Genomic DNA, 20,109 nt, shown 5'->3' with positions numbered 1-20,109 from the left:
ATTTTCATATAAAAGTGAATTTTTTTCAATAGAAGTTCACCTCCAGCAGTCCTCAATATCTTTCTAATACCAAGAAGTATTTTTAATTGTTTGAAACATTTTTTTTAAATATCTTTATAATACCAAAACGAGGTATTGAAAACTGAACAATACCTAATTATGGTATGATACCAAAATATGGTATGCATAAGTTATTGCGAGTTATTCTTTCCTCCTCGGGTTGTTTGTCTATTTTTCATTAGCAAATTGATTTCGGAATATGTTCCCGGATTTACCTAAAAAATGTTACTAAGTCTTTCACAAGTTCAATTTTTTCTCGCAATTCCTCAAAAAGTTGATTCTGTCAAATCTAATACTGAGATATTTTGCTGATTGTTCTACTAGAAATTCTTTTGCGAATCCCTTTAATTATTTTTTCCATAAATGTTATTACAAATTCATCCGCAAAGTTCATAAAAGTCCTTAACAAATATTTCCAAAATACATAAAAAAATGCGTCAAACATTCTTCTATGTTTTCTTTTTCGAGAAATTTCTCTTCAAATCCCCGGATTTTTCTAGAATTGAAAAAAAAAAGGTTTTTAGATGTCGCTTGCCTGCGAATTCTTCAGAGGAAATTTGTTGAAAACCCCAGAAAAAGTTTTGCTTCCGAAATTGGCACAGTGGTTCAGTAATCTGTAGAGAAATATGTAGCAAAATAAATGAGAACTAGAAGAGTAAAGAAAATTGTATTGATCTTCCTTAAAACACTTCTTTGGAAATAATGTTATCAATTATTAGCAGAATCCACTAGGGCCAATTTCTATAGGCTCGCTGGCAGAATTCTAGAAAACCGGAAATCAAGGAAGGATATTTTTCAGAATAATTTCTAAAAAAGATTATGATGCAACTTCTTGAGAAATTTATTTTATTTGTCAATCAATTAGAGAGGTTTTAACTATCCTGTAATTTACCTTTAGAAATAAGATAAATAATCACTTGACTTTCATTTTACCATTAACCATCTATTGCTCTACCTGCATCAACCTTTCAACCTGCTTTTGTTTCTCCTTCCTTCGCATGACGCTTTGAGGAACTTCGTACAAAAATCTGTCCATACTCCAAAAAAGTTTTGAATTTTTATACGTACGGTTATGATCTAAAAACATACCGGCAATGTTTTCGCGTTAAACGCCTACAGTATTACAGAATAATAGACCCTTCAAAAAAGTTTGTTTTGAAATTCTGAACGTAGGAAAAATTCTACATCAATATGTTCACCAGAGTATTATAAAACTTCGGAGTTGATACAAAATTTTATCTAAGATTAAGGTTACAAATGCTTTCAGTAAAAACACCAATAATTTTCTATTATAGGAGACGAGGAAAAAAACAAGATTTGTTGTAGTAAATCCTACAAGGACCACTTAACTTTTCTATGAGGTACATTGTCAATTCTTGAATTTTACGACAGGAATTCTGTATTTTTTCCGAATAATGTTTATTCAAAAGATTACCAACAAAGTACTTTCAAACCTTTTTTGTATGTGTTTCTCTAAAAATCTGATATGGAGTGATTTGTAGGGGAATATGTAGAGCAATCACTAAAAATATTGTAATATTCCCGGAGTAGTTTTTGAACCAAAAAAATTGAGAATGGATATTTTTTTTCAAATTTTATTCATGGAAAAATCCTAAGATTACCATTACCGAAAAAATAGAGTTAATTCTAGCCCCGTAAGAATATTTGATGGAATTTCTAGAGAAATTTTTAAAAAATTCAAGAATAAATTGCAAAATATTAGTAAATCTGATGAAAAATTTCTTCAAAAATTCCGAAAAGCATCGTTAGTGCGGTTTAAACAAAAAAAATCTCTGGAAAATATTCAGATGAATCTCTGGTGATTTTTTCGGAAGAATCTTAGGGAAACTAAAAATAATCTGTGAAAATAATGTAGATACAAATGCGGAGAATTTCTCTGAAATATCGTGAATAAAATTTTCTCAATTGTATTTTTTTTACAATTGCTCATGAAATTCTTGTGAAACATTACGAGGAATTCTTAGAGCAACACCTGGAACAATCATTTGATTGTTTTGCAGGAAGTCCGGATAATTTTTACTGCGGTTTTTTCCCTGCAGAGACATTCAGGAAGAACTACGAAAGCAAAGTGGGAAGAACTGTTGATGAACTACCTGAAGAATTCGTGGAATGAATCCTTGCTTGTTAATCTTGAAGACATTTTTAGTGAGAGTCATAGAATTTTTTGTACTATTTTTTTGAGGAAATTCTCAGTTATTCCTGAACATCCTAATCAAATTTTTAATGGACAACTGGAGGATACTTTTAACTAACAATTGGAATTTATACGTAATAAGTATGTAGAGGGCCTTCCAGGAGAATTTATTAAAAGAATTTTTAATGCATTCTCTGGAGAAATTCTTCAAGTGTTTTTTTTATTTTTTAGCTAGTTGATTGAGAAATTTTCTAATGATCAATAAGTCTATGAATGATTTTTCGTGAGAATCCCAGGATGAGCTCAGTGGAAACCGGTAAAGGAATTCTTGGGCAAAGCACTAAAAAGTACGAAAATAATTGAGGAATGAATTTCTTCTCCAAGAAGGAATCTCTTCAAAGCACGCGGTTGAATACCTGAATAATCCGTGGAAGTACCACAAAGGACAAGCGTTGAAAGTTTTTTTTTTTCTAGAATGCTTAAAGAATTTTTGACTGGATTACAAAAAGAATCCAGTAGCGAAGATTGAAATTTACAAATATCGCTGATGTGCCGTGAAATGAGACAAAATAATAAACAAATAAAATCAATGCAATTCTGGTAAAACTACGATGTTTTGGGAAAATCGTGATTATTGTGACCGACATTACTTCTGTGAAACAAGTATTTTCTAGGCCCCCCCTAGGCCCTCTCCAGAAAAAAATCCTAGCTACGCCAATGTTTCTTCCAAAGCCTTTTAGAAATAAGATTGGTCTTTTTTACAGTTAAATTTAATGCAAAACCATCTAGGTCCTATTGAAATGCTTCGTAAAGGCTACCGGAAAATCCACGTAGCTCTTACGTGTAGCGCCGGTGGAATGGACGAAGTTCAAAAGTTCATGCGTTCATTCTGGGCTACCTATGATTAACGTAAGAGCTACGCGAAAAGTGCTATGGAAAAAAAATCACGTATGTTTTCACGTAACAATGACGTTTGGATTATTTTGAGTGTAATCAATTTTTAATATTTGAATGCCGTGGTGAATCAAAATGCGGACGGTATAAATATCCGGACACTCTGATGATATTTATCAATCATGAGTAAAATTAAATGTTTAAATGTTTGATTTTACACATAACCTATACTATTAACACTGTTGTTCGTTTCACTATCATTTAAAATCTAGTTATCATTGCGAAATAATTAATAAGTAAAAAAACAAAAATGTTCCCCCAGACGTCGTTCCTTTGCTAATGCTAGTTCAATTTTACAGAACTGCGACAATCGCTTCACAACATTCAGTTAGCGAAAACGAGCTTAAATTATATTGTTAGATTTGCTGCATAAAAGTCTAAACGACGATTTTTTTAAGACTTAGTTACATCGTGGCCTCAAAATATGATGTAAATAGCCATTTAAAGTTGTGAACAGAGACTGTCCGGTATTACAGACAAGTGGCTCTAAAACCAGACATGATTTACAGAAGCAAAAGCAAACCCCCCTTCCATATCAGCATACGACCAGAGTTCCCACCGGGGTTGGTTATCCGATCTTCCCTAAGGTTACTTGTACCCCGGCTTGTATCACGAGGAGGTAGGGATAGGAATTGCTAGGCAAGAGGCTAAGAACCACACAAAGGGGACTTTTTTATTCCTGCAGATACGCGAGGTACCAATGGTACGCTATGCCCAGCCGTTTACCGTGCCTGATTTACTCTTTATTATTTGCTCAACTGATTATCTGAAATTATATTATTTCGTTTAGGTATTATTTCGTTGGGTCCCACACTATAAAAGATACTCGTTTTACTGCACTTTTAATGTTTTATCCGACCTTTATTGCAAGCCGCGCCACTGCGCAACGGTGTAAATTCTTATCATTTTGCGTGATAGCGTGACAACTGATAGAGTGAAGTGTGAATCACTTGCACGCTCCACAAACCTATACTCAAAACAGTTACCAAAACGGTGCATCAAGGTGATGTCTGGTTTTAGATTTGCTTCATCAACTTTTGACTGCATGGATTTGAAGGATATCAATTTATCTAATCAACTTTATCGATAGCTGATTACAACCAGTCGATATCGCAGCTCAAATTAATTTGAAACTTTGAGTCAGTTGCAACTACGGCGTCTTAGGTAACAGGTGTTAACAGTTGTGTAAATATTTCAGAAAAATGTTGACTCAATTTGCTGGTAATTTATCGTGCACTGTCGAGGCGGGGCAAATATTTGTTATCAGCGCGAGGCCCATTGATGATGCCGAGAGGTGGCCAACATATGAAACAGTGAAATGTAAATTGTCACTTGGAATTATTTTCTAACCGTTTTGCAGAGTTAACATCAACTTTCTGTCGGGAAAATCCGACGAAGCAGACATCATTCTCCATCTCTCTATTCGTTTCCACGATGATATAATTGTGCGGAATTCTAAACTCGGTGGCGTTTGGGGCGGAGAGGAACGTGAAGAGAACTTGAATGAGCTGACTGCCCCGAACCCAACAACTCCAGGTTTGCAATAACTTCTTTAATTGGAGATAAAAATAAATCGAAGCCAATCCTCAAATTTTCAAGAGCCCAAATTTGGAGAATGGAACATTCGTTTGAGTTGAAAACTTGATCGATTGAGCACTTGTTAGTGCTTTAAATTTGTACTCTTGAAAATTTGAGCTTTCGCTAACCTGGCACTCAATGAATGCTTTTCAAATATGTAGGTGATGTATTCAAACTCTACATTCTGATCGGAGATGATCGGTTCCATATTGCCATCAATGGGCATCCATATTGCACGTATGGATTCAGAGCAGCCTTGTCCGAAATTCGCACCATTACTGTGGTGAAGGATGTTCAGCAAATTGTGCAAATGGATCACCGACAAGCATTTCCCACGCCCTTCCCGGCTATTCAGTTCGATGAATCATTGAACTCGTTCAGCAATGATGTGCCTAAACCGTTTTTACCAGGTGAGTACTGAGGTTGAGTGTGTAGCTCGGCTTTTTCCCACAATCAGCGAGTAACTTTCTGTAGCTTGATGATAACGTCCGCAGTTATACAGAATGGCCCAAGTTGTTGGTAAATTAGGATAATGAAATTTCCTGATTGATAATGCTTATTCGGCGAGTTTGATGAGGCGATAAAAGTAAACCCGTTTAGGTTTACATTAGTCATCTCACGGCACTCGAGAAGAATACTGTTGGTGTTGTCTCAACCGGCTCGCAGAATAAGCATTTTGCCTTTGCAGCCGGCTTTTTATCAGGCTTGATAATTCTCCTCAACATCATCAGAGTTCGGTGACATACTCTAGAGCAGCGTGCTGCCAGTGCCTCTTTGCGAGGGAGCCAAAAAATGCTAAGCAGCGAGGCAACGAAAAATGAGCGAGGAAGATGCAGCACAAAAAAAAAACCGAGTTAAATTCCATCAAAAAAGGGTGCTCTCACAACTCCCCGAGGACTGTCTGTTCGGGCGGCAGACTCGAGAGTTCGTTTGAAGTGTGAGTGATGGTGGGCATCGCAACGAGAGAGAGAGAGTGTCTGAAAAAATCCTCGCATTTTTCTGCACTCTCACTCGAATCGCTTGAGGATCTGTGTTGAAAATTTTGAGTTTATTTTTTTCTCCTCAGAAAAACGGCAAAATCGCCTCCTCTTTGCCTCGCAGAGGAGTTTCTATCAAGCCTGCTTTTTATGCGTCGTTACGGGCCAAATAATTTTGAACTTAAACCATGTTAAGGTGAAAATGCATTTAAGCCGAACTTCGAATGTTCAAGAGCACAAATCTAGAGAACCTGACATCCGTTCGCGCTGAAAATTTAATTGATTGATCACCATCAGCGAGTGACCAGTGAGTTAAATTTTCAGCACAAATGGTTATCAGGTTCTCTAGATTTGTGCTCTTGTAAATTCGAGTTGATGTATCTTCACCTTAAGAAAGTTTCGATATTACTGACCGATAATAATTAAAAAAATCAGAGGGGGTTGTGTACAAGACACGACCGCATGACGTTAACTACGCCAAGTGATTTTTTGCATTTGAATTTTGGTCGATTTTCATAGTTGCTGACTTCCTTTAGTTCAAACTCTAACATAATATCGTGACGGTCGCAACATTTTAGATTTTCAAATGACACCCAGTATATTGCTGTAAGACGTAGTTAACGTCAAAAGAAGAATGCGCGAAGAAGCAGAAATTGGTCTGCTTTTATAGTACACTAGCCAACCCAAAGGAATCGTGGAAGACAATATGAACGAGTTTGGTTGCGTAAGAAAGGGGTCCACATTTTCCCAATTTTCGACAGTCTATCGTCAAAAAACAAGTTTTCTCCATTTGAGTAAAATATTGTATAAATTTCCGACCGATTGGTGGGAAAATATTGAAAATCTACCGATAAATGGCTGAGTTATTATTATTCAAGATCTTACATAATTTCGTGACGGTCGCAACATTTTAGATTTTCAATTGACACCCAGTATATTGCCGTAAGACGTAGTTAACGTCAAAACTTAACGATTTTTAACACAAGGACAGCGTAAAAAATCCGCGTGATAGATTACGCTGACTGCACGTTATTAATGGAAACTTATTTGGATTTTGACTAAAAATCAAAAATCGGGTTTAAAAATAGTGAATACATTTTAATTTTAAATAAAATAATGACAGTTAAATAAAAATCAAATTTGTTTAGAGTAAAAGAGATGCAAGTGGATTATATCAATATATTAAATCGCCAATCAACCGCATTGCCTAATAAAAAACTAGTAATTATAATTCAACAACTACTGAACTCGGGTTATGCACACAATAAGTCACGCATCAATTTACCTGGGAAACAGACACCGATACTACACACGAAATATGAAACAAACTTTGAGATAATTCCAGCTCGCCAACGACCAGGCAGGCTTGGCGAAAATCACTAGTTTTGTTTTGTTGTGTGCCTTCGATCTTTCCGGACTAAAGCCTAATTTGCTGCTGAAAAAAAAGTCATTTCTTTTGAACTGCGTATTTACTGCGATCAGGAAAAAAACTCTCTCTTGATCGATTCCTTGCAGGAATTCCAAGGAATGGCCAAGAAATTTCTTTTCAACAGCGAATCAGCCTCAACTCTGGAAAAGGGCCGTATTTCTCTATGCATTTAATTTCAATTTTTATCTAAAATAAGTAGAAAGATGCATGTTTCACTACAGTTTTTAATTTGAATCGAAGATGCTATTGTGACGTTTCCTTTAGATTTGTAGAAACTAAATCTTAACTGATTTTTGTCATCTTCAATAAAATGCAAAAATATGCTTCAATCAATTACGCGTTTCTAACATGTCAAACTAACAGTTCGTGGCGGCTAACCTTGATGTACACAAAATTCGTATCGGTGACAAGCCTTACACAATTTTCATATGTCTCATTCAAAAAGCTCAACAAATAGGGGGAGGCATCGAAAAATTTTGCGTGACATAATTTCTGACCGGTGCCATTGACGTTCCAATAAATTGCGATTCCCTTAAACATGTTTTGAGAAAATTTATCTTTCAACTGTGAGGTGAATTTATTGATTCTCATACCAAAATATCAAATCAAGTGTTGTCAACTTGTATTTCATGTTTTTTTCTTTTGATCAAAGATTACTAACGAAATTCAACATGTTGAGCGCTAACAAGGTGAAAAACTCATTCCACTACTTAAAATCAAGATGGCGTCAAAATCCAAGATGGCCGCCAGACTTTTTCACTTAAATTAATGCTACCGGGTATATTCCCAGATCCTGGCGTGATATTACTGTAAAGTTTATCCCGAAAGGAGGACGTGCGTCGTATGAAGAAGCGAAGAGTTTTAGACCAATCAGTCTGACCTGTTTTCTTCTGAAATGTCTGGAACGCATTATCGATCATCACATCCGTGATGTTTATTTGGCAAACATGCCTCTTCATGTGAATCAACATGCTTACCAATCTGGAAAGTCCACTGTGACTCTTTTACACAAAGTTGTATACGATATCGAGAAAGCATTCGCTCAGAAGCAATCCTGCTTGGGTGTTTTCTTGGATATTGAGGGTGCCTTTGATAACGTGTCTTTCGATGCCATATTGGAAGCCGCACGAAACCATGGGCTACCTACAATGATTACCAATTGGATTCATCAAATGCTCAAAAACCGACATCTCTTCTCGACATTGCGTCAAGCAGCGATTCGAAAATTGAGTGTTTGCGGATGCCCCCTTGTCTTGTCACCACTTTTGTGGAATCTCGTAGCAGATACGCTATTGAGGCAACTCAATAATAGCGGTTTTCCAACATATGGATTTGCCGACGACTATCTAGCTCTGATAGTTGGTATGTGCATAAGCACCCTATTCGACCTGATGCAAAGTGCTCTTCAGGTAGTCGAGAGTTGGTGTCGCCAATATGGCCTTTCGGTTAACCCGAATAAAACATCTATTGTTCTGTTTACGGAAAGACGAAACCGCGATGGAATTCGACCTTTACGTCTTTTTGGCACTGAGATTAATGTGACTGATCAAGTAAAGTATGTCGGAGTCATTCTAGATTCCAAACTTTCATGGACACCTCACATTGATTGCAGAGTCAAAAAAGCTTGCATGGCCTTCGGTCAATGCCGGCGAACCTTTGGTAAAACTTGGGGCCTCAAACCCAAATATATCAAATGGATTTACACAACAGTTGTTCGACCAATATTGGCATATGGATGTCTTGTGTGGTGGCAAAAGGGCGAAGTGAGAACAATCCAATCAAAATTGGGCCAACTCCAAAGGATGTGCTTGATGGCGATGTCTGGTGCGTTCTCTACAACTCCCACAGCAGCGCTTGAGGCCATTTTCGACGTTGCGCCACTACACATATATCTTAAACAAGAAGCACTTTCTTGCTCTTACCGTTTATGGGTACTGGATCTACTGGAGAAAAATCCAGTGAATCGTAGATCTACACACACTTCGTTGTTTCCACTTTTGGTAAATTGGGACAAAATTGTCCTTGCTCCAAGTGATCTCACAATTGCTTGTCACTTTCCTTACAGGACATTTACCACACAATTCCCTTCACGGGAAGAGTGGACGTCTGGCTATTTGGAAAGAAGTATATCAAACAATATAGTATGTTACACTGATGGCTCCCTTCTTGAAGGTAGAGCTGGTGCAGGAGTATATTCTCGTGAGCTAAGGCTGAATCAGTTTTACTCACTTGGTAGAAACTGCACCGTTTTTCAGGCGGAAATATTTGCTCTTATGTGTGGAGTGCCATCAGCACTTCAACAGCGCGTAATGGGTAAAGTCATATACTTCTGTTCAGATAGTCAAGCTGCTATAAAAGCTCTCGCTTCGGTCAACTCAAGGTCGAAGCTTGTTATCGCATGTCGAACTCAAATTGAGGAACTGAATTCAGTCAACTCTGTAAACCTTGTATGGGTACCTGGCCATTCTTCCATCGTTGGAAATGAATTGGCTGATGAGCTAGCTCGCGATGGAGCATCGCATGACTTCATTGGCCCTGAGCCGGCTATTCCAATTTCGAAGTGCTGGGTGAAGCTTCAGATAAATTCTTGGGCGGCAACTCAGCACAAGCAATATTGGAATAGTTTGGAGTCATGTCGTCAAACAAAATTGTACATTACTGAGCCATATCCAAGGGTGGCGAAGTATTTAACAAATCTGTCAAAGCAGAATTGCAGTCTCTTGGTCAGAGCGTTGACAGGCCATTGCCGACTCAACTATCACATGGCAAATATTCAGCGTGCTGACTCATTTGTGTGTGATAGTTGTGACTCCGATTATGGAACTTCGTATCACCTGATATGTAACTGTCCAGTTTTTGCACAAATGCGATTCCAATTACTTGGTAAACACTTATTAAGTGAAACTGAATTCAGAAGCCTGAATCTTCAGGACATTCTGTTATTCTTAACCCGCAGTGGTAATGAGCTATAGGCTCTCTTTACGCTCATGCGTTTTGCAGTGCCCTTTTTAGGGCGCTGTTCGAACCCATTGTGGTATGGAGCTACATGCTTATGCGATCTTCCCTCTTCAAGGGACCCCACTCCTATTTCCTCCCATCTTTTCCTTTCCTTTCCTCTCCCATCGGGTAGATGATGAAATAGGCTCAAATATGGCGATGGCACAATTCTCCCAACTGGTGGGGAACGTGCCTTTGGAGCCGGCCTTCTGATACCTTATTCTTCACTCGACTCGAAGAAAACACCAACGATTGAAAACATGGTTCTATTTTGTACCAAAAATGATGTTTTCATTGATTGCACAACATGATTTAGAAAATCGTTAATTTCATAGGGTTAATACCATTCCTCACCTAGTTTTTGTAGCCTTTCTTACTCAGTTTTTCCTCAGCTTTCTGATGGTGACCTCATAATTCTAAACGAGCGGAGAAAAAACGCCGAACAGGAAGAAAATCCCAAGATTTCCTACAGATATTCTTCCACCAATTTTTCCTCAGACTTTTTCAGTTGTTATTCCGGTAGATCTTACAATGATTTCTACTGGATGATTAATTATGATTTATAAGAAGATGAAGTACCGTATTTATTTGATTCCACTAGAGTTTAAATCTTTTGACAGATACGCGTATTTCGACCTCAAATATAAGGCCGTCTTCAGTGTCGTGTACTAGACTCGACTTGTCTCGACTTATCTCGAGTCTAGTACACGACACAGAACACGACCTTACAGTTGAGGTCAAAATACGCGTATCTGTCAAAAGATTCAATCTCTAGTGGAATTAAATGGTATAGTACTAAATACGGGTTTTCATCTACATATAGGTATTCCACTAAACAATAGAGATAGGCAAAAAGAATCGGAGCCGTTCAAAAGATCTGGATCACTCAAAAGAACGAGTGATCCGTGGCTCTTTTTTGGTGAAAGTTTATTTGATCAGATCGGATCAGACAAAAAATGAACCGGGAAAAGAACGATCGTTCGTTTTTCGGCTTTATTATAACGCTTGACACGTGCATTGTTTTGCGCGACGCGGAATACATGCAAACACAGTTTGCTTCATACACAGACAAACGACTATAATTTGTCCCGCCCATTTGCATACAGGCAGATGGAAGATAGATAGAAAATGTGCCCACATTTTGTTTCTTCATTTTAGATCTGGTAGGGGAAATCACGCGTGAGTTTATGGGGAAGAATGTACGAAGAATGAGAATGTACCGCCGTGTGGGGTTACATTGGGCCTAGGGGGTGACTTTGACCGCCCTTTTCGATGCATCTCATGGCTAGTATGAACGTCAAACAACTAGTGTATGCCCATCTAGTGGCTATTTATGACCAATTCTTGAAGCTTTTCACATTGTTTTCATTCTTCTGGTAATGGTTTGAGTCACCCTTATGTTCCAGTATCACCCCGCACGACGGTTTTGGAAAATGCTTGACAAACGGAAGGAGAGGGTATAGAAATCCCAAAAACGATGCACGATATTTTTAACCTTCACATGCGGTGTGATTGACAAGAGGCACACCGTTTTAGAATCAATAGTCAACTATTATTGAGCTGTACAACCAAAGTATTGTTTGTTTAAGTGGTTTGATTACAGCAGTAAAGTTGAACATTATGTAGTGTCAACAATGCAATGATTTTTGTCGATTAAATTTGTTTCTTGACGTGCTCCTCTTGCATGTAATTGTTAGAAATAAAGAAGGGCAAATCATTTATGAAAACGTTATTGATTAAAACTTAAGTAATTTATAAGAATGCATATCTATCTTCTACATTTATAAGGTTTAATCACCGCATGACTTCAATGTTATGAAAATTTATTGGCTTTTTTCGGTGAATGCAATACTTATACTCTGAGTGAAAGGGAGTAACGAAAGTAATGAAATGACAAGATGGATAGAATCGCAAGCGAGCGACGAGAGAAATGAATAGAAGTTAAAAATGTGTTTTAACAAAGGCCAATATGTGTGAACAACACAATCAAAACGACAAATCGTTGTCTAACGTGCTAGTCTTGAACGGCTAGATTTTGTAGTGTTGGTCACTACTAACACTAGACAGGCTAAAATGTTTTACGTGACTATAAGTATTGCATTCACCGAAAAAAGCCAATAAATTTTCATAATATCAAAGTCATGCGGTGATTAAACCTTATAAACGTAGAATCCAATCGGCAAAGAAATCTAAATCTAATCTAATCTAATCTAAATCTAGTCTAAATCTCCGAAAGTATGCCAACGATCGATAGAACTGTTATATACGCCGAACAATATAGTTAACAGGTCGAGGCGACACATTTTGGCATATTCGGCTTCAGGCATCATATTCGGCTTTAGGGGCCATGATTTATGTAAGTAACGACATTTTTAATATTACCGAACGTTGTTTACATAGATGATCAATGTTACCCCATATCAGCTAAATTAAAAAATCACATAAAACATTTTGGTAAACATGCTTAAATCTTTCAAAAAAACAAAATACAGTATATAGTCACAAGCTATGGGTGGCAGTATTTGTTTTAAAAATATAAAACTCACAACATTTACATTTTTGGATGAAATATTTAAGAAATATCCTAAAAACTGATCAATGTTACCCCGGATTACGGTACTCCAAATCTCATCCATGATTTATTCGAAAAAATCTATTAAGAACTCTTTGAGGAATACCTCCACGAGTTTGAAGTTTCTAGAATTCCTATTTTAGAAGGAATGTCTGCAGTATTTCCTGAAGTCATCGTCAAAGAAATTCCTGGTTACTATCTTAAACTTATCCTGAACGACAAGGCTGCAGAAAACCCTTTAGATATCGATGGATCCGCATTAGACAGTTTCACAAAAATCAAAATTTCTGGGATTCAACCAGTCACCCCCTAGTCCCAGTTGCAATACTAAAACAAACTACCAGACAAATTTTCATCCAATTTGGAGAAAATTAGCAGGTGCCTCAAGTCGAATTTGTGTTTTTGGCTATTTTTTACATTCAAAAAATTCTAAAGAGAATTAGGAAAAACGAAAATCAAAATAAATACCACTAGTTGAAATTATTATTAATTCTTTACAACTTTGGAGAACACTGTATGCCGATTAGAGATGGTTTTGACCTCATAAAATTGATTTCTGTGCATTAAAATACCTGTAAAACATACATTTCTCTACAGTTTTTGTTCTACAAGATTCTTAACCTCATGCTCAATCATAAAAGTTCAACCGTAGTATCATTCCTTTGTCATTTCTGAACATTATTGCAGTACTTCATTTTTGTATCCGAATTACAGATAAATTGTAAAAAATCGTCGGAAATACGACATTCCTCATTCCTCTGAAATTAGAGCTGCTGCTAAATGGCGCAATTGCTGACATGTTACAAAATTGAACATAGTAGCTTTGCTTTTTCAATGATGGATGATGATTGAAGAAAACAGCTATCAAATGTCATCAACGCAGTCGTGTTTCAAACATCATTCGCATTTGATGCCAAGCATTTACATATGCGATATAGCCCCGAGGTCAAGCTTCTCGACTACAGATCTAGAGGATCGGAGTTCAATTATGATTCTTTTTTTCGAGTGAAACCAATGTTTATTATATGCAGCATAGAAAAAGGACTGAAGGCAAAAATCACTACTTAAGCATTTCTCTTCATTCACTTAGGAGTGGGAAGTTTTTGTGAGTCCTATTGATTAAGACTCAGACACAAGATGAACTTTTGAACAATGAATCATGATGAAATTTTTTGGCCTCAAGTCATTTGGTCCATGGCAAAAAACAACACTCTAAATGAAGTCCCGTAATCAAACTCTGATCCTCAAGATCTGTAGTCGAGAAGCTTAGCCTCGGGGCTATACTGCCGTTATACGCATAATTGTCCCATGTTCCAAAATATGCAATCGAGAAAAACGCGTTTAAAGATTTTAACACATTTAGGCCTCGGATTGACAAGGTGTGTGGTAAATTAAATTAAAATCTTTACAATAGTATAACGAATACCTTGTTCATTAGAGTCAAGAGTTTGTATCATGGGAATAAAGTAAATTTAGCTACGAAATTCAAAGTGGGACTGTTATGCCTAGAAATACAGGGTTTTTGGTGAATTTCTACGCATAAAAGTCCCACTGATAGTAGAGACCAATTATGTGCTAAGCATACAATTCTTAGGGGAAGGGGTGGTAAAATGAACACCTTAAGGAAATCATCTTGTTTCTGATATAAAAACGAGGAATTTGTGTAGTTCTATGGCACAACATCAAAAATAGTGATGTAATCTATAGCAGCGACATGGATTCAGACTAAAATAGCTAAATTTTCACATATTTTCATCGCTATCAAAAAGCGATGCAAATGTTCATTTTACCTGCACTGTGTGGGTAAAATGAACAGCGATTGGTGGTAAAATAAACACCACGCAAAAAACGTGAGCAAAACAAATATTTCTGGAAATATTCATTGCCCCACCGAAAATACATCCATTAATGATTGTAACCCATTCAAAAAGAATTCTAAAGGTATCAGATTTGACATCATATCATAACGATATCCACCTCACTGAAAAACCTCAAGTCTTCCGAGCTAAAAGTAACGTCAGTTCTAATTTTCAAACATGGTTTTCTAAAATCTTAGTTTTCGTTGATATTTTCAATTCAATTGACCTACGTATCAACCCGAACACTCAGATTTATGCTCTAAATCGGCCGTGCGTGATAAAAATTAATCGAATTTTGTTTTTTCTCGGTAAAAGGCACGGTGTTCATTTTACCACCCCTGTTCATTTTACCACCACTTCCCCTACGTATAGATTGTACCGAATGTAGAGGACGTATATCCTCAAGACTATGTTAAGGCACCTAATGAAGGCTCAAGTGGCATGTGCCAAACAAAGCCACGTGTAGGGAAGTGAAAAAATACGATTTTATAGTTTGGGATGGAAAGCAAAGCTTTCTGTATGTGTGATAATGAGAAAATGTATGAGTTAGTAAAAGAAATAGTGGATGAGTAAGTTAGAGGGTTTATCAGATATAATAAATTCCTATATCGACTCTTCCAGCTACAGGCTTGACAGAAACTCGTCTCGTCTAATTCAAGGTTATTCTGCGGAGAAAATATTTAAATCAAAATTCACGACACAAATCTTCCAACGATTTGACATTTATTTGTACTTGATTTGCAAAATCATGATATTTGATACATTGCTAATTAAGTTTTAGGACCACCAACATATTTGCCACTTGCACCGAAAAACTAATTATTCGGAAAAACCCAGATGTGGCCAGGTCATCCAAAACCTCTTGAACTATTCTTTTTTTGACTTGACTTTGACTTCTCCTTGACTTCATCAAGTTTGAAATGTCGCAAGATAGGTCTCAGAACCGCCCATATAATGGCCACTGCCTCTGGGAAACAGGCCTGGCATATTATCAAGTCATCCAAAAATCTTTAAATTACCATTCTTTAGCCTTGATTTGGGAATTTATGAAGTTTGATGTTGCCTGCTAGGTTTCAGAACCGACAGTTTAGAGGCCATTTTCCTCAGGGAACCGGGAATTCAGAACAATCCGACATGTTGTCAAGTCATTCAAATGCATTTGAACCACCTTTAGACTTGAATCGCAATTTTATGAAAATTGATATGTCGCAAGCCAGGTTTCAGATTCGCCAATATAATGGCCACTTCTACCAGGGAACCGGTATTCGGAACAACCTAGCATGTGTTCAAGTCATCCAAAAGCGGTCGAACTATTTTTATTTAGACTTGGTTTGCTAAATCATGAGGTTAATTTTTCGCAAGCCATGGACTCGAAATTAAAATGATTACTGATTCTTCAAGTGGGATTATTTCAGTACTCCCCGTGATGAATCCAAAATTACGGTAAATTTCTAATCGATGACCGTGGTTCCAAAAACTAGAAGAATTTTGTGATCAACCCTGAAACTGAAATTCATTAAAAAACGGATGGGAAATAATATTTTGATATCTAAAATTTCTATCAAATTAGACTTCAGGCTCGCATGAATGATGAATGCATCCCGATAATACAAACACATTAAACAGGTTGCGTTCCACATGGGATTTTAATCCAACGTAAGAAGATATTCAAAACGATTGTCCCAAATACCAGCTAATTCAAAACTGCCTACTGAATATTTTGTTCGAGAACAGCGCAGCGAATTGTTTGGTATGACAGTTATGCGTAGAAATACAGTAGTGGGACAGTTATGCGTGGAAATTCAACAATGGGACAAATTGACTTGGCTTGCTTTTCATTGAGTTTCCGAACAAAGTTAATTTTTGGTAAGTGTTTCCTAAAACTATACGTAAAAATAAACTGTTTGATGACAAAACAAAAACAAAATGCACTAAAAGTAACATGGGACAATTATGCGTATAACGGCAGTATATCACATATGTAATTGCTTGGCATCAAATGCGAATGTTGTGTGAAACACGACTGCGTTGATGAAATTTGATAGCTGTTTTCTTCAATCATCATCCATCATTGAAAAAGCAAAGCTACTATGTTCAGTTTTGTAATATGTCAGCAATTGAGCCACTTGGCAGCAGCTCTAAAATGCAGGGAGGGGAATGAGGAATGTCGTATTTCCGACGATTTTTTACAATTTATCTGTAATTCGGATACAAAAATGAAGTACTACAATAATGTTCAGAAATGACAAAGGAATGATACTACGGTTGAACTTTTATGATTAGACATGAGGTTAAGAATCTTGTAGAACAAAAACTGTAGAGAAATGTATGTTTTACAGGTACTTCAAAAAACAGGAATCAATTTTATGAGGTCAAAACCATCTCTTATCGGCATACAGTGTTCTCAAAAATTGTAAAGTACTAATAATACCCTCAACTAGTGGTATTTATTTAAATTTTTGTTTTTCCAAATTCTCGTTAGAATTTTTTGAATGTAAAAAATAGCCAAAAAACACAAATTCGACTTGAGGCACCTGCTAATCTTCTCCAAATTGGACGAACATTTGTCTGGTAGTTTGTTTTAGTATTGCAACTAGGACTAGGGGGTGACTGGTTGAATACCAGAAATTTTGATTTTTGTGAAACTGTCTAATCCGCATACTAGACAAAACAATAAAGAAATAATATTTTCGATGAGGTCTCACATCCATTTTGTTTGTATTCTTAGAGAATACTGTCAACTCCGAATATAATGTTGCGAGAAACGCGTCATGTACACTTTTCATATGGAATTCTCGATCATTTAAAGTAAACTGCAAATTTACTTTACAAAGACAAAATTGACTCACTTATTGAGCTTCTCTGAGTTTTGAAATAATCATAGCTTTCAAATGTTTAGTTTTGTTTGGCAATGATTTAAAATGAAAAATGAAATTTTTTAAACCGAATTTACATTTCGAACATATTTTTTTTTAAGGGCACAAACACCTTCTAATTTGTGCTTGTATTGCTGGTTGCATCCCAAGTTGAACCGTTACAAAAGTGTGCACTAGAGTGATGCATATTTTGAAGTTTTAGCTCCCCTATGCTTAAACGATTATAATTATGGTAACTAGCATCCTCCCAAAGTTTGAAGTGATTCGGAAGAAATTTGACTGTGCACACGCCATTTGAAGTTTATATGGAGATTACTATGGAAAACGCCAATCTTTTGTGTTCAGCCCTCTATCTCTTCGTCATAAAATTTTATGGAAAAGTGAACAAACTCTCCTAATGAGAAATCCTCCCAGCTACAACTTTACCGAAGACCACTTTTTGATTGGACGTCAGGATAAATTGTTATTCATCATCATAAAGTTGGTTTGGATGTAGCATGCTTCACCAACTGTTCGGCAGGCAACAGTGATGCTTCTGGCGGGAAGAATAGATCAAAGTAATCCAGGCTACTATGTTCTACAGCAAAAAGCAGTGTTGCTCTGAATGTAATTGAATGATCACGTAAGCATAATTTAGACTTTGTTATCAATAACAACAAATTATCCTGACGTCCCATCAAAATGTGGTCTTTGGCAAAGTTGTAGCTGGGAAATTTTCACATGAGATGAGTGTGTTCACTTTTCCATACATTATTATGACGAGCAGTTAGAGGACTGAACACAAAAGATTTGCGTTTTCCATAGTAATTTCCATATAAACTTCAAATAGCGTGTGCACAACCAAAGAATCACTTCAAATTTTGGGAGGATCATTTTCATCATAATTGACATCGTTTAAGCATAGGGGAGCAAACACTTCAAAATTTGCATCAGTCTAGTGTGCACACTACTTCTTAGTGTGCTAGCAGCTCAGTGTCACGTATTATCCTGATTGTGTCCTCGATACTTCAAGAAACATTTGTTTCGAATACATCTTGATGATCTGATGCAAACGAGCACTTTTGTTGCACTTTTTATGCACTCTACAACTTGTGTGATAGGGTGCAGAACCACTTGGGCACTTACATGATTCACTTTGGCATGGGTGGTTTTTCTCGACCGAGTTGTCTGAAACTTTGCAATAAGAAGCACTCTAGTATGATGCATATTGTGGCCAAAAATGAGCTTTGAATCTTTCAAAAAACCCCACTGCCGAAGTGAATCAAAAGTGCCAAGAATAGGATCCGGCTCCCTAGTTAAATTTGGAGTGGAGTTAGCAAAACTTTTTTCGGTTTTACAAAACCTTTTGCCATTCATTATCATGTTTCAGGTAACACTTTTCCATTAATTCTTCCATTTTGTTCGACAATCCACAGGACACGTCATCATAATCACTGCCATACCGTTCGGCAACCCACGTGGTCGATTCATAATTCGATTCATGGAAAATGGCACCAAGCGCCAGGCACTACATTTCAATCCTCGCTTCGACCCCCAGTATCAGGTTGTTCGAAACTCGCATACCGAAATGCTCGAGTAGGTTATTTTGTATTTATTTCTTTCGATTTTCATCTGTTAATGACTAAATAATTTTGCTTCAGATTTCGCCGTGAGGAAGAAACTAGCGGAGGTTTTCCATTCGTTATGGATCAGCAGTTTAAGTTGGCAATTGCTTTCACGGAAAGTGAGTTCAAATTTGGTGTGAACGGCAGTTATTTCGAAGCCTATGCCTACCGTAACGTCAATCAATTGGATATTTTGAACGGATTCAAAGTACAGTGCATCAATGGCATGCAGCTCGAAATTACTAACGTGGACCACATGAACATGGGAGTGCCGGACTGTGAAGGATTCGAATCCTACTCCCACCCGGAAGTCGAAATTTTCTAATTCGAGGTTAATTGGGCTATTGGAAATAAAAAAGATTGATTTATGCAGGTACTTACCAGTATGTGTGAGTAGTTTATTCCTTCGAAATCCAAATCTCCTGGGTATTGTGTGTACTCGTCGGTGGTCTAGAACAAACTGCGGTGGCTTTTATTCTATCTATTTTGGCAACCGAAACCATATATTGATTTTTATTATGCTTGATGCGTAGCTACGCGCCACAATGTCTGGAGAGCGAACATAAAATCTGCAAGATCATGTGCGCTAGTTTGTGAAGCACGCGAGTACCAGTGGTTGACTTGAAAACGCACGGTGAGGGGACAGTATAAAGAACTGCTAAATGATGATAACATTAATGGAATGGAAGATTTAACGGATAGACCAGATAATTTTGATTTTTGGAGTTGTTTTGTAATAGATAAAATTACACTTTATGACGGTTGTTTATAATATTACCAAACATCAAATTTAGAATGGAATAGAACCACCCAATAAAATAAAAAGTGTACTTACGATAAAAAGTCAGGTAGAAACATCAAAAATAAGTGCTTATCTCTGGATCAAATTTATAGAAGATTCAAAATAAAAAAAGTATCGAACAGCATAAACAAATTGAAATTGAAAACTGGTATAGTACCCAAGTAGTCACACGCATTAATAATAAGTCCTAAGACAGGCATTTTAATAGCACTAAAAATGCTGATATCCCAAGTCACCACTAAGTGG

General features: G+C 36.9%; 2 protein-coding genes across 3 annotated transcripts in view; one reads left to right on the top strand and one right to left on the bottom strand.

Moving 5' to 3' along the window:
• The window catches only part of LOC110674289 (inhibin beta chain-like), a gene marked incomplete at its 5' end in the record, with an annotated part of 53,811 nt that overhangs the window by 14,223 nt on the left and 19,479 nt on the right, over window positions 1–20,109 (bottom strand). The window lies entirely within an intron of this gene.
• Window positions 4,114–19,447, top strand: LOC5575865 (32 kDa beta-galactoside-binding lectin lec-3). Of its 2 annotated transcripts, XM_021849155.1 has the most exons (6): window positions 4,114–4,308; window positions 4,368–4,463; window positions 4,530–4,705; window positions 4,909–5,157; window positions 18,873–19,032; window positions 19,098–19,447. In XM_021849155.1, the coding sequence occupies exons 2-6, from the start codon at window positions 4,372–4,374 to the stop codon at window positions 19,384–19,386; spliced, it is 966 nt and encodes a 321-aa protein (XP_021704847.1). In that variant the 5' UTR covers window positions 4,114–4,308; window positions 4,368–4,371; the 3' UTR covers window positions 19,387–19,447. The 2 variants fall into 2 exon arrangements, with proteins under 2 accessions (XP_021704847.1, XP_001655870.1); XM_001655820.3 differs by having other exon boundaries at window positions 4,141–4,463.

Source organism: Aedes aegypti, chromosome 1, assembly GCF_002204515.2.
Source record: "Aedes aegypti strain LVP_AGWG chromosome 1, AaegL5.0 Primary Assembly, whole genome shotgun sequence".
Lineage (NCBI taxonomy): Eukaryota > Metazoa > Arthropoda > Insecta > Diptera > Culicidae > Aedes > Aedes aegypti.
Note: the sequence above shows the minus strand (reverse complement) of the source record. Positions and strands in the feature narration are given on the sequence as shown.

Coding starts and splice junctions, on each gene's coding strand:
- LOC5575865 (XM_021849155.1), top strand. CDS start 4,372: ATGTTGACTCAATTTGCTGGTAATTTATCGTGCACTGTCGAGGCGGGG. Junction 5,158..18,872: donor GCCTAAACCGTTTTTACCAG/GTGAGTACTGAG, acceptor GACAATCCACAG/GACACGTCATCATAATCACT. Junction 19,033..19,097: donor TCGCATACCGAAATGCTCGA/GTAGGTTATTTT, acceptor ATTTTGCTTCAG/ATTTCGCCGTGAGGAAGAAA.